Here is a 13,004-nt window from a genome sequence, read left to right as displayed (position 1 = left end):
GCTGTTGTCTTACTTCTGATTTATATCATAAGTGCCCAGTTCTGGAGTACTGACATGGAACTTTGCTCATTATAATAGCAAAACACACCTCTGTCCCAAAAGCTACCCGCCTCTAAGGTGCAACTACCCCTCGCTGAGCATGCGCTCTGAATTTTCTGTAGCGTACACCTTTAAAAGTAAAGCGAGGAGATTTTACACCAATCATAATAAAGGTATGTATGACTAGAGTCACTCAAGCTCCACCTAAAAATAAGAAAATAGTATAAAAGGGCTTAAGAGAGGAGGAACGCTGGGGAAGATACCACCATAGGCAAGTTGGGAGGACATTGCTGACTTCTGGGATCAGTCGAGGGGCTGAACGTCTCTTCCCCCCCTGTTGCGGACACATATTTAGCTAACGGTCGCAAGAGCATTCCAGACGCCTTTAGAAGGCCTTGAACAGAATAAACAAGAAGACAAAAAAAAAGAAAGATGCCAATTAGAAGAACACAGGTGCGCATTCCACGATAAAGGGAACTTGGCACGAAGAACCTCAATTCGGCAGTTTATCTTGACCCATTAGACTGAGACAAGTTTCGCGTGTTTTAGTTAGTATAACCAATCGTGTCCTATGTTTATGCGCGTGTACAGAGTTAGTATAACCAATTATATTTTAGCTTATGGCGCGTGGACAGCTGATGTTTAGCTTGACAAGGTATGTAAGCACGCTATTTGGGCAATAAAGGGAGAACAACTTTAACCGTATCGGTGTCCTGTTGTTACTCGGCTCACGTCTCCAGATGGTTCCCTGCTACAAGTGGCGCCCGAACAGGGACCTGACAGCTTGCTGAAACCTCCAAAGCATCGCAGAAAAGTGATACCGGGAGGCTGGACCTGACAGCTTGCTGAAACCTCCAAAGCATCGCAGAAAAGTGATACCGGGAGGCTGGGGATGTGAGAAGCAGAGGTGGGCACGAGCCGAAAGCAAAGCGTCGGAGCCTGGAGTTCGCGCAGCTGAGCGACCCTCTGCGAAGGTAAGAACCGTCATGGAAGATGAGGCGGCGGTTCGACTCCTCGCAAGCATCCTCTCAAAGAGAGGGCTCGAGGCAGATATTAAAGGGATTCAAGCCCTTGTTAAGTGGGCCCGAGAGAAGGGACGGTGCCAGTCAGCTCCGCTTTTCTTCAGTCCGCAAGAATGGCGAGAGGTTGGGGATTTACTCTGGGCTGACACGATTGAAGGTGGCAAGGAGGGTAAGACAGCCCGGGAGCTGGGACCAGTGTGGAAAGATGTAATAAATACCTTAAATGCCATGAAAGCAGAAAGGACAGCGGCTGCCGCAGCCCTTGCTGCTTTGCAGCCACAAGCTGCCGTTGCCGCACCTACCGCTGCAGCACCCCCAAAGCCCCGTCGACTGGCCACATTTTTTGGGATCGGACACCAGCGCCCCATGAAAGGCACAACGGCAATGGTAACCTTGCCTGAAGTTGGAGAGCCAGAACAATCATTGACAAGTATAAGGCAGGGTAATACGGAGCCTTCTATGTCCTTTATTGATCGTCTGCGAGATGCTATTGAAAAGCAGATAGATAATGCTGATGCCAAAGAAGCACTGATAATAACGTGGGGCCGAGGTTATGCTTGTGTCATGACTGAAGATGGGCCAAAGTGGATTCCAACTAAACGGACGAAACCTTATGCTGAGATTGATATGGGACACGCTGACTGTAGTAAGCAGCATGACAGTGGCACCGGTGATTCATCCACATCGTTTAACACCGTGGGACAGTAAGAATGTTTGGGTGACACTGGCTAAAGCTATTAATCAAACCTCTTTTTGGGTGTCATTGGCATTACCTGAACAGTCTTTTATTCTTATGTATTTTATTAGGTACAATGTTGCTTTTGCCGTGTTTAATTAACTGTGTTCATAGATTTTTGCAAAGGGCAATACAGCAGGTGTTAATTGACGAAAAACAAAAAAGGGGGAATTGTTGTGGACACATATTTAGCTAACGGTCGCAAGAGCATTCCAGACGCCTTTAGAAGGCCTTGAACAGAATAAACAAGAAGACAAAAAAAAAGAAAGATGCCAGTTAGAAGAACACAGGTGCGCATTCCACGATAAAGGGAACTTGGCACGAAGAACCTCAATTCGGCAGTTTATCTTGACCCATTAGACTGAGACAAGTTTCGCGCGTTTTAGTTAGTATAACCAATCGTGTCCTATGTTTATGCGCATGTACAGAGTTAGTATAACCAATTATATTTTAGCTTATGGCGCGTGGACAGCTGATGTTTAGCTTGACAAGGTATATAAGCACGCTATTTGGGCAATAAAGGGAGAGCAACTTTAACCGTATCGGTGTCCTGTTGTTACTCGGCTCACGTCTCCAGATGGTTCCCTGCTACACCCCCCCACCATGGACATGCCTACTGGGTGAGATTCGGACCCTCAGTTATACCGAGTGCTTCCCCGGGAAACTCAGAAATCTCTGTAGAGTTTTTCCATAATTTAGCGTGCTTGTAGTCGACGGCGTTATTATTTGCACGTGCTTTGCAGACAGTGTACCTACCACCGGCAATCCAAAAGAACCTGTACTCCTCTTGCTTTAATAAACTGTACTATTCATTAAAATCTAGCCGTGATAGCTCGTTGAACGTGACTAAACTGAAAGTACAGTGCACTATTAGTGCATCTGTAATCGTGATAGTTCAATATATCGAACGTGGCCGCACTTAGAGTGCTGAATTGGGCATCACTCTGAATCTAAGCCTGGCCACCCCCAGCCCCTCTGATATCTGAGGACAAGCTGGAACGCAAGGGGGTTTATTTTCTGCCAAACTTCGTTACGCTTTAACGCAACAGTCACCTTGTCACCATCACTGTGTCACAGTCACCGTGTCTCCTTGTCACCATCACCAGCACTGTGTCACCATCTCCGGCACCATGGCACCATCGCTGTGTCACCGTCACCATGTCACCATCACAGTCACCGTGTAACCATCGCTGTGTCACCGTCACCATCACCATCGCTGTGTCACCGTCACCATGTCACCATCGCAATGTCACCGACCCCACCATGCGGTACTTGGCCCTCTGGGAATGGGCACACCATCAGTGTCAGTGTGTCACCATCACCATCCTGCTGATGGATGGCGGCACTGTCACCGTGCCACCGTCACCACGTCACTGTCACCATCACCACTCCGCAGTACTCGCCATGCTGTCATATGGTGCCACCCAGTGCCCTCCCAGTGCCCCTCCGGTACTCCCCCACTGCTCCCAGTGACCCCCATCCCCCTCAGTCTCAACACCCCCGACCCCCGTTGACCCCCCCGTCCACTGCCATGCAGGTGCTGGAGCGGCAGTTTGCAGAGCAGTGGCGGGGGGGTTGCGGCGCTGCCAGTTCGAGCATGGCTGGGGGCTGGTGCGGAGCTCCTACGGGCAGGACGTGGCCTGGGGGGTGTCCCTGCTGCAAGGTGGGGGGGAGGGGGGGGATGGGGACAGGGATGGGACGGGGACACATGGGGGGGCCCTACGGCAAGGCAGGATTTGACCGTCCTCTCTCCAGCGCTGAGGCAGGCATCGGCAAAGCACGGTGCTTGCCCCTGCATCAGCACCTTCATCTCACTCACAGGTGGGGATACAGCACTCACCTTCCGGCACCAGGAATTGTCAGATAGGCGGAACGATCCCCCCGTCCATCCAGCGCTGCAATAAAGAATGCCTGCTTTCTAAAACTCCAAAACTGAGCCTTAGAGCGTTTCTGAAGTGCTGACTTAACAGTAACAGTGTCAGTTAATCCCAGGAGCCACAGGCCCTGTACCTGCTGCCATCGCCTCCTCTCCATCAACTGTTTTCCAGTCTCTTCCACCTCACCCCAGCTCAGATACTCAGGGCTGACTGGGGGCTGGCGACCCTCGGGGCAGCCGCAGGAACCGCTCCGACCTTGGTTGTGGGGTTGTCCCTGGGGCTGAGCACTCGGGCCCAGGGCTGGCGACCACGGAAGGGCCCGTGGGCCGTGAGGAATCCAGGTCCCCCCCAGACCCGTCCACGCTGGGAGATACCTGCCCCTGCGCCTGGTCCTGGTCTTATCCCTATCCCTATCCCTATCCCTATCCCTATCCCTATCCCCCTGCTCGCCCCGGCTGCCCCCAGCCCCTCTCTCCTCCATTTCTCCTCAGGCTGCTCAGCCTCCCGCCCCTTCTCTCTGTGACTGACAGGCCGCCTCCGGCTCCGCTGATTGGCTCAGCTGTGGCCAATGGCGCAGCTGTTGCCAGGCCGGCAGGGGCAGCCGAGGCCTCTCCTCACAGAGCTGCCCCCCGCCGCTGGCGAAGATGGACGGATGGATCCACGCAGTGACGTCCGTGGCTTTTTCTGGGAATGCTGTCCCGGAGCCCAGCCAGAACTAGGGCCGTGCCTTCCCCACCCCGCTCTTCCCCCGCCTTGTTAGGTCTCCTTGCTGCCACCAGCTGGTTCCCAAGGCTGGGCCCGGTCCGCTCTCCTGGAAGGCCGGGCTGTGGTCTTGGCTTTTCGCCCTGCTCCCTCCCCTCGGCATCCTCAGCTCCACCACCTCAGGGTCACTGCAGCCAAGGCTGCTGCTGACTCAAATCCCCAACCGGTTCCTCCTTGTTCACCAGCGCCAGGTCCAGCAGAGCACCTTTCCTTCTGGGTTCCTCCATCTCCTCTGGGTTCCTCCATCTCCTTCTTGGTTCCTCCATCACCCGTGCCAGCAACTGCACTCTAGAAGCCTCCTAGATTGCCTGAGCCCTGCTGGACTGTCCTTCCAGCAGGTACCAGGGTGGTTCAGGTCCCCCACGAGGACCAGGGCCTGTGAACGTGAGGCTTCCTTCTTCACTTGTTTGAAGAAGGCCTCGTCAACATCTTCCTCCTGAACAGGAGGTCTCTAGCAGATCCCTGCTAACACGGCAGCCACCTTGGTCTGTCTGCTGACCCTGACCCACAGGCTGGCTCCTGTCCCACCCCAAGCAGGAGGCAACTCCACCTCCTCGCCTTCCCGGCCGGTCCTTTCCGACGAGCCCGCGTCCGTCCACCGCAGCCCTCCCACGGTGCCATCTACCCACCACACCTCCGTGGTCCCAGCGTGGTCACAGCCCTGTCATCCCACGCAGATTCTGGCCCTGCCAGTGGTTCTCCACGCTGCGTGCGGGAGCGTGCAGGCACTTCAGGGAAGCACCAGCTGTGCTGCTTTCCCCGGGAAGGGGACGAGAGCCTCCTCCATCGTGCTGCCTCTGTGTTGGGATGTGCGGGAGAGGGGCTGCACGTGTTCGCGCTGTGGGGTATGCGTGGACTTTACTCCCTCCTGCCCCTACGAGCCGTTCTGGGATCACGCACGGGGCGGGGGTGTAACCCCTTTAGACCATCACCAGGCACAGACCAGTCAGTCCAGCTGGGAACAGCCCCAGAGCTCTTTATTTTGTATTTTTAGGTGGATCTGAGAAGCTGAGAAGCCTCCCAGCCCCCTTTTGCTAACAGCCGCTGCTACAGCCGCCGCCTCCGGCACCTTCTCCTCCGCTGCGGTACCAGCATCGTGTGCTAGGGAGGAAGAAAGCAAGCCTGTGACCGTGTGGACAGGGAGAAGGCAGAGAAATCCTGCAGGCGTCGCTCAGGCCACCAGTGATGGGATCTGCTTGCGACGAAGCCTCAAGCTGTCGATGAAGAGGGGGAGACCCCTGATGCCCAAGGCCATGAGAAGGGCCCAGGTGCAGCTGATGAGCCTGGGGCTGAGTCAAGTGGGGCAGAGACGCTGGGGGTCCCGTACAGGGGTCCCCCTCGGGGCAAGGTGTCTTGGGGCAGGACTCTGCGAGGGAAGGACGTGCTCTCTGGTTTGGAACGGGGAGAGGCAGCCATCGGAGGGATCCCTCTGTCTTCAGCCAGGACTTTCACGTCCCACATGGAAAGCCAACTCCAGGTGCCCAGGCAGCCCCCTTGGCTGTCAGGGAGGTCCAGCCCAAAGCCAGCCTCCAGAACCTGCTTCTGTCTCACCAGGGGTGTCAGAGAAATGCCCTCTTTCCCCCAGGGCTGCCCTCGGTGGAGGGATGGGCCTCGCAGCTGGGGAAGCACCATCCCTCTTTGGAGATAGTTACCAGGGGAGCTGCCTCTGCTGCTCCAGCTTCCGCCGGTTGTTCTCGGTGACGTGCCTGAAGATGGTCCTCCGTCCTTGATGCGGCTCCAGCCTTCTGAGGACCTGGGCCGCTCGTGGGGAAAGGTGGCTGCAACAACAGGGAAACGTCATCCCTCAGCCTCTGCCGGAGACCCCGTCTGCCTCTGCCCTCGCACAGCCCCTGCACCCACCCGGTGCCGCGTGTGCTCAGCCCTTCACCCTGCGGTGAGCTTTGGGTCTTAGCTGCGGGGGTAACCCAGGTCATGCCCGCGTTAGGAGACGTCGGAAGGTGTCCTACGCAACCCCAGGACGCAGGGACGGGGGACCCGGACATCCCTGCGGGGTCACGGCCGCTCGAGTGCCCCCAGGCTGCGGCCGGAGCCGGCGCACACTTACTCGGGCTGGAGTCTCTCCAGCTGGGCGGCTGCTGCCATCTCCTCTGCTGGGAGAGGGTTTTCAGCCTTCCTCCACCTCCCGCCGACCTCCTTTCTCCTGGGCTGGCCTGGAGGGTGGGGAGCCCGAATGCCTCCAGTGCCGAGCGCCTGCCGAGGAGGAGACGCTCTCAGCAAACCAGACGGCAAAGAGAGGTGCCGTTTCCCAGAGGACCTCTCAAAAGGAGCCTGCAGCGGGACCTGGGAGCTGGGAGGCTCAGCACCAGCGTGCCCGTCATCGCGGCTGACGGCTGCTTTTGCCCCTCGGGTCCTGCTGCCAACCTCTCCCTCACGGGGATGAGCGGGCAAACCCCTGCCCTGCGGCCGGGTGTCAGTCCCGCTCCCACCCCCCTGGAGACCTGCCGCCCCGACGGAGAGGGCCGCTGCTGCTCTCAGCGGTGTCAATCGCTGCCCCGTACCTGGGGCGGTTGTCGGTCCTCCCCTGCAGACCAGGCCTCCCACGCCGCCCATTCTGCCTTTGCTTGCTGTCGCCGCTCTTCCCACCGGGTCTTCACTCGCTCCCACTCTGCAGACAGCTGCCAGACCTCCTGGAGGGGACAGAAGCGCAGCAGCAGGCAGGATTAGTCCCAGCTCCCGGCGGGGCTTCCTGCGGGTCTGACCCGTGTCGGTGCCCCTTGCCTCAGCCGGTCGGTCGGCAGCGCTTTGCCCCTAACAGATCAGGGGCCGTGGAGTCACGCCAGGCTCCTCAACTCACGGCAAACACAGCGGAGTGACCAAAGACCTCCACTGTCAACGACCTAGAAAGGACTTGTACGTTTTCCACAGCCCCCGGCCAGAAGAAAAAGTGTTTCATGACAACCCGGGGGCAACAGCAGGCGGGAAGGGTGTGCAGCACCTTCCTTTTCCTGAAGAAGATCCGAAGGAGGTGACGATGAACGCAGGCCACGGGACCCTTTCAGGACGGCTCTCTGCACAAAGAGGCTTTTGCCGAGTCTCGAACAGCACGGTAGTTACAGCAAGGCAGAGCACGTACCTGCAGCGCTCTCTTGCAGCCTTCAGAAGACGGGAGCGCAGCGGTGGGCCTGGCTGGAGGAGCTGGCTCCTGCCTGCTTGCCTCCTTCGTCCTGGGGGAGCTGCCTGGACATGGTGGGAGCAGACTGCAAAGAGACACCAGGAGGAGTCGGCGTGAGCGTGGGGCAGGTGGGTGCCCCATGCTCTCCGTCTGCTATCAAAGCTCCCCAGGCTGGCAGAAGAAGCGGTGGAGGTGGGACCCTTTCCCATGGCAAGGGGGGGCCTTTCCTGAGCCCCATCAGATGGATGGGAGAGGACTGCACCTCAGGTCTGCTGTAGGAGCAAGCAAAGTAACGTGGGGTGCACTCAACCTCCGCTGCCTTCCCCACTAAGGGGTCTGCGATGGGGCACACAAGCTCGTAAAAACCGTGGGGCACGTGTCAGGGACCTTCCCGAGTCCCTACAGCCGGAGTCTCCAAAGGGGATGTCTCTCCTACGTGGGCGCAAGAGTGCCTCTCATCCCTTCCCACAAGGGTCTCACCTGGCAGAAGGCTTCTTCTCCGTGTCTTGCTGCCTGGTGCCCGGCCCCTGGTTTGGCAGCGCGGGGAGGGAATACTTCACCCGCCTCTGCAGCAGCTTGTCAGGCACCTGGCTTCCCTCTGTACCTGGGAAAGGAGGAAGCTCTTCAGAGCAGCCCCGTGGGGAGTGCGTTTGAACCGGGCTCTGGACAGCAGGGACCCCTTCCCGTACCTCTTCTGACCCTGTGCTTTTCTGCAACCTTCTTGTGCCAGGTGGAGAAAGCCTTGGACGCCGATCTGCTGATCACCAGGAGCTGAAACCTGGAACGCGAATGATGACACAGGCTTGAAGAACGGTGACCTCCTACCCTCTGCAGCTTGCCAGCACTAATCCTCCCGACTGTCGTGCGAGGCGTCGCATCCCTTTTCCTTTGTGGCCCTGCACAGGTTTTATCGGCAATCTCCCCCAACCCAACGCTGCCTCACCACGTGCAGTTGGTTCTCTCTGATGGGAAGGACAACAGGCTGGGCGTGAGAAACACGATCACGATGCCGGGTCGCTCCAGGAGAATACACGCGTAGTGCCAGCTCAGCATTAGTTAACCAGAAACCAGTCGCGTCACAACTGATCCCTGACTCGATGCCAAATGTCAAGCCCTGACAACGCGTGCTCCTGAGCAGGAGCTGGGAAGCCGCCCGCTCGGCCGGTCAAGGGCTGCAGAGGAAAAGCACTCACCTCGGGAACGCGTGGGCAGCAGCAGCCTGCATCTCCTGAGCGGCGGCGGTCGCTCCACCGGAGACAGCTGCCCCTGGCCTCCACAGCCTCTGCAAAGTGACACAGAGCTGTTAGAAGGTTTCCAAGGCAGTTTCCTCTTGGCTCCCAAAGGAAGCAGACCTGTCTCCCACTCCAAAAGCTCTCTGCCAAATCCTCCTCCATCAGCGTTAGCCCTTGCTCTGCTCTGGAGAAGCTGCACAGCCAACACTGAGGCCGCGCAATAAGACCGCTGGGCTTTTTGTAGGGCAAGGACCCAGAAGAAACTGCCTTTGCTAACGGAGAAGTCAGCGGGGGCAAGCACGGGGAAAGGTGTTTGACTGTCCTGCCACGTCCAGGCTGGCCAACGGCGACCGGGTTGCTCACCCTTCATTAGGCTTCCCAAAGACACGGAAGCAGCCCTCAAAACCTCCAGCAACTTACAGTGCGAAGCAGCGCAATCCGGCTGGCCTTGCTCTCCAGCCCTGTGACGCAGTCAGAATAGAACCGCATGCACAGGAGGTCGTCTTTGCAGGACAGGACACCAATGTCCTTGAAGGCGAAGGAGAGGCGCTGCCCGTTCTTCAGTTGGGAAGAGTACAAGAGGATGGTCTCTTGCACGCAGTCCTTCACCACGTGCCGTGGGAAGGAGGTGGCTCGCGACAGCCGCTTGTAGTTCAGCGGCTTGATCTTGACATTGCCTGCGAGGAGGAGGAACGTGGTCACTGTCACAGCAGGCCAAATTTCCACCTAAGATTCATAACAAAATGCCAGAGGGAAGGGTGCTCACAGAAACAGCCCTTGGGGAGCGGTTAGTTTTGGGGGAGCTCAAGCCACCCCCTGACCTTTAGAGGCAGTTCTCTACTTCTCCCAGCCCTTCCCAAAGAGCCGAGAGCACACATTCCCCCCCCCAGACATGGAGGGGGAAAGCGGAGGGTGGCCGCTGCTTTCTCACCGGGGATAACCACTGTGGGGAACGCGAGCTCCTGCAGGCATAACACATCAAGCTCCAGTCGGAAGACGGGTCTTCGAACCACATACACCTCTTCTCTGCCCTGGAATTGCTCTTGGACCATAGCGAAGGTCCCGAGTCCTGCGACCAGGACGCCCTGCCCGGGAAAAAGACAAAAAGGCTGATGAGCGAGTACTTCAGAGATGGGAAAAGTGAAAGCTTAGGAAAAGGCCCGTGTTCTCCATTTGTTTTCTTGCCCTCCTCAAAATATTTGCTAACATGCCTTGGCTAGAGAAGATCCCAGGCAATTCCAGCACAGGGAGGGAATACCCCTGGGACTGATTCCCAGCGATTATCCTTGGCATGGCACCAGCATAATCGCCTGCCTCTCTGCTCGGTCTCTCCGCTCTGACCACAGCGAAGGGTGAAGCCCTACCGCGTGCTGAATGCTTTCTCAGACTAGATCTGGACTTGGTTGCTCTCCTGGTTGACCAAGAAGCCGCTCTGGGCACACGGGCTTGCCTCGGTGTGCCGCCACGATGCTCAGGGAGGGATCGCTTCCCGGGGTCCAGGCCCTCCGGGGCAAAGGGGGACCAAGACGCCAGCCCACCTTGTCCTGCTTCAGCTGTCCCAGGATGTACGCAGACACAGCATCCCAAATAGCCACAACCTCTGGAAAGCAAAGGAAAGAGGTGTCGGGCTCCGGGCCAGCCAGCTCACAGCCTCTCGGCCAGCTCCTCGCCCAGGGGTTGACAGATGCCGGTGTCCGCAAACAGCCCAGACAAACGCGGCCACGGCTGCGGAGCTGGGCTGTGCCCCAATTTCCGACTGCCAGCCTTACTCTGCTCCTGGGGCAGGGCTGGGGTAGAAACGGGGATGTGGGAAGGGCTCAGGACCGGGGCTGTGGCCATCTAACCCCCAGAAAGCCTTGGCACCCCAGAGCCCAGGACGTGATCTGCCAGCCTGGTGGCACAAGGGGGTCCCACGAGGAGGACGAGAGGTTCTCCCAGAGGAGTCTTGTTCAAGGGAAAGGGCTGATTTACAGCACAGGCATTTCCAGCCGGCTCGCGAGAGCCCTGTGGGAGCCGTAGCTGTCCCCCCCAGCCCCCGGGACGCAGGAGCCCTTTTCATCCCAGAGCCAGAACCCCACGAGGGGCCAGCTCCCAGGGAAAGCGGGCCCTGGATGGCCCCCCTCGCAAGGGGACGGAGCCATTCCCATGGGAGCCTCGGGGCTCCGGGCAGCACCAGGACCTGGTTGCCACATCGTCCCCCGAGTCCAGTGGGACCCCCAGGCAGGGCTCTCGCAGCAGCCCCCAGCCCTGTCCAGTCACCCCCACAGCCCGGCAGCTGCAGCTTTTTCCAGAGGCCAGCCCCGGTGCGACCCCTCGGGAAGGAATTCCCAAACCCCTTACCCTTGGTGGAGAGCTGCAGGAGCGTGGGGAACAAGCTGCTGAGCTCCAAGCTGATGGCCACGGTGCAGCAGCCCTCCATCGCGCCTGCCGCTTGCCCTCCGCTCAGGGAAAGGGATGCTCTTCGCAGCTCCTCGCCCAAAACTCCTCTCCGACGTGCCCCTGCTCCTCTGCCGGTCACAACGGGTCCCCCCAGCGCAGCCCCGCTGCCTCCCGATCCCGCTCCTGGCTGTGGAGCAGCTCCGAAGGGCAGCAGTGGGGAGCCCCTGAGCAGTGCCCAGCAGCGCCCAAGCCTCGCTGGGAAGTGCCGGCAGCGCTGGGGAGACCTCCCTGGGATGCGGGGCAGCCCCCTGTGACATCAGCCTGCATCCTCTGAAGGTGCATTATGGCGCCAGCAGGGAGCCGGCGCAGCTGGGGAGAGAGGAGATGGATTTCCCTTCTTGTCCTGGGAAGCACTCACCCCCGTTCTCTCCGAGTTGCTCCGGTAGAGCTTGCCGTTACCTGTGCTGGGAATCGTTAGGATTAATCGCCTGGCTCTAGCACTAGAAGCTAAAGCAGTTGAAGCCTCAGGCCGCAAGAGCTGAGCCAGAGTCAACTTTTTGATAAAGCTAATGCTGCTAACACACACCTAGCTGAAACTGGCAGATGCGAGCAGAATGAAGACGACCAAGGCAACGATTCCAAGAGAACGAGGTAACTTCAGAAGAATGCCAGCCCAGTGTGGAATAATTGCTGGAGGTGACTTATTGATATGTCCCCCCGCCTCTCTTAAGGGAAGGTGAACCTCCAGGGTGGAATACAGTGGATATGCAAGGAATCTGTTCCATAATAATTCCCTAAGCAACATAACCTGCAACCTTAGATGTCAGCAACACGAGGGGAGCTTGGTGTGCTGACTCTGAGAAACAACACGGAGGGCGGAGCAGAGCGGAGACGCCGCGGCCACGCTCTGCGAAATCACCGCAGGGATGGGGAACCGGAACCATAGGAACAGCAATGGAAGGCCCCTGCACTAAATCCACTGAAGCAACGAGGTGAAACAACGGGGTTCTGTCAACGCTGTTGTCTTACTTCTGATTTATATCATAAGTGCCCAGTTCTGGAGTACTGACATGGAACTTTGCTCATTATAATAGCAAAACACACCTCTGTCCCAAAAGCTACCCGCCTCTAAGGTGCAACTACCCCTCGCTGAGCATGCGCTCTGAATTTTCTGTAGCGTACACCTTTAAAAGTAAAGCGAGGAGATTTTACACCAATCATAATAAAGGTATGTATGACTAGAGTCACTCAAGCTCCACCTAAAAATAAGAAAATAGTATAAAAGGGCTTAAGAGAGGAGGAACGCTGGGGAAGATACCACCATAGGCAAGTTGGGAGGACATTGCTGACTTCTGGGATCAGTCGAGGGGCTGAACGTCTCTTCCCCCCCTGTTGCGGACACATATTTAGCTAACGGTCGCAAGAGCATTCCAGACGCCTTTAGAAGGCCTTGAACAGAATAAACAAGAAGACAAAAAAAAAGAAAGATGCCAGTTAGAAGAACACAGGTGCGCATTCCACGATAAAGGGAACTTGGCACGAAGAACCTCAATTCGGCAGTTTATCTTGACCCATTAGACTGAGACAAGTTTCGCGCGTTTTAGTTAGTATAACCAATTGTGTCCTATGTTTATGCGCATGTACAGAGTTAGTATAACCAATTATATTTTAGCTTATGGCGCGTGGACAGCTGATGTTTAGCTTGACAAGGTATATAAGCACGCTATTTGGGCAATAAAGGGAGAGCAACTTTAACCGTATCGGTGTCCTGTTGTTACTCGGCTCACGTCTCCAGATGGTTCCCTGCTACACCCCCCCACCATG

At 57.3% G+C, this 13,004-nt stretch overlaps 1 protein-coding gene across 1 annotated transcript; it reads right to left on the bottom strand.

Annotated features, from left to right (window-relative positions):
* Positions 1–5,381: 5,381 nt before the first annotated feature.
* On the bottom strand, positions 5,382–12,497 carry LOC128137649 (coiled-coil domain-containing protein 81-like). The gene is made up of 12 exons (XM_052778769.1): positions 11,142–12,497; positions 10,340–10,401; positions 9,733–9,886; positions 9,222–9,478; positions 8,763–8,851; positions 8,259–8,347; positions 8,050–8,173; positions 7,531–7,654; positions 6,956–7,084; positions 6,502–6,647; positions 6,089–6,214; positions 5,382–5,537 (listed from the first exon to the last, which is right to left on the bottom strand). Exons 1-12 carry the CDS (start codon positions 11,218–11,220, stop codon positions 5,471–5,473), a joined length of 1,446 nt encoding a protein of 481 aa, XP_052634729.1. The 5' UTR covers positions 11,221–12,497; the 3' UTR covers positions 5,382–5,470.
* Between the last annotated feature and the right edge of the window lie 507 nt (positions 12,498–13,004).

The sequence above is a fragment of the Harpia harpyja genome, chromosome Z (genome assembly GCF_026419915.1).
Source record: "Harpia harpyja isolate bHarHar1 chromosome Z, bHarHar1 primary haplotype, whole genome shotgun sequence".
Taxonomy (NCBI): domain Eukaryota; kingdom Metazoa; phylum Chordata; class Aves; order Accipitriformes; family Accipitridae; genus Harpia; species Harpia harpyja.
Note: the sequence above shows the minus strand (reverse complement) of the source record. Positions and strands in the feature narration are given on the sequence as shown.

Bases quoted from the DNA above. Each gene is read 5' to 3' on its own strand.
- LOC128137649 (XM_052778769.1), bottom strand. From the start codon at position 11,220: ATGGAGGGCTGCTGCACCGTGGCCATCAGCTTGGAGCTCAGCAGCTTG. The intron at 9,887-10,339 runs GTGGGCTGGCGT...TTTCCCGGGCAG, and splicing joins GACAGCTGAAGCAGGACAAG to GGCGTCCTGGTCGCAGGACT. The intron at 6,215-6,501 runs GTAAGTGTGCGC...CTGTTGTTGCAG, and splicing joins CTGGAGAGACTCCAGCCCGA to CCACCTTTCCCCACGAGCGG.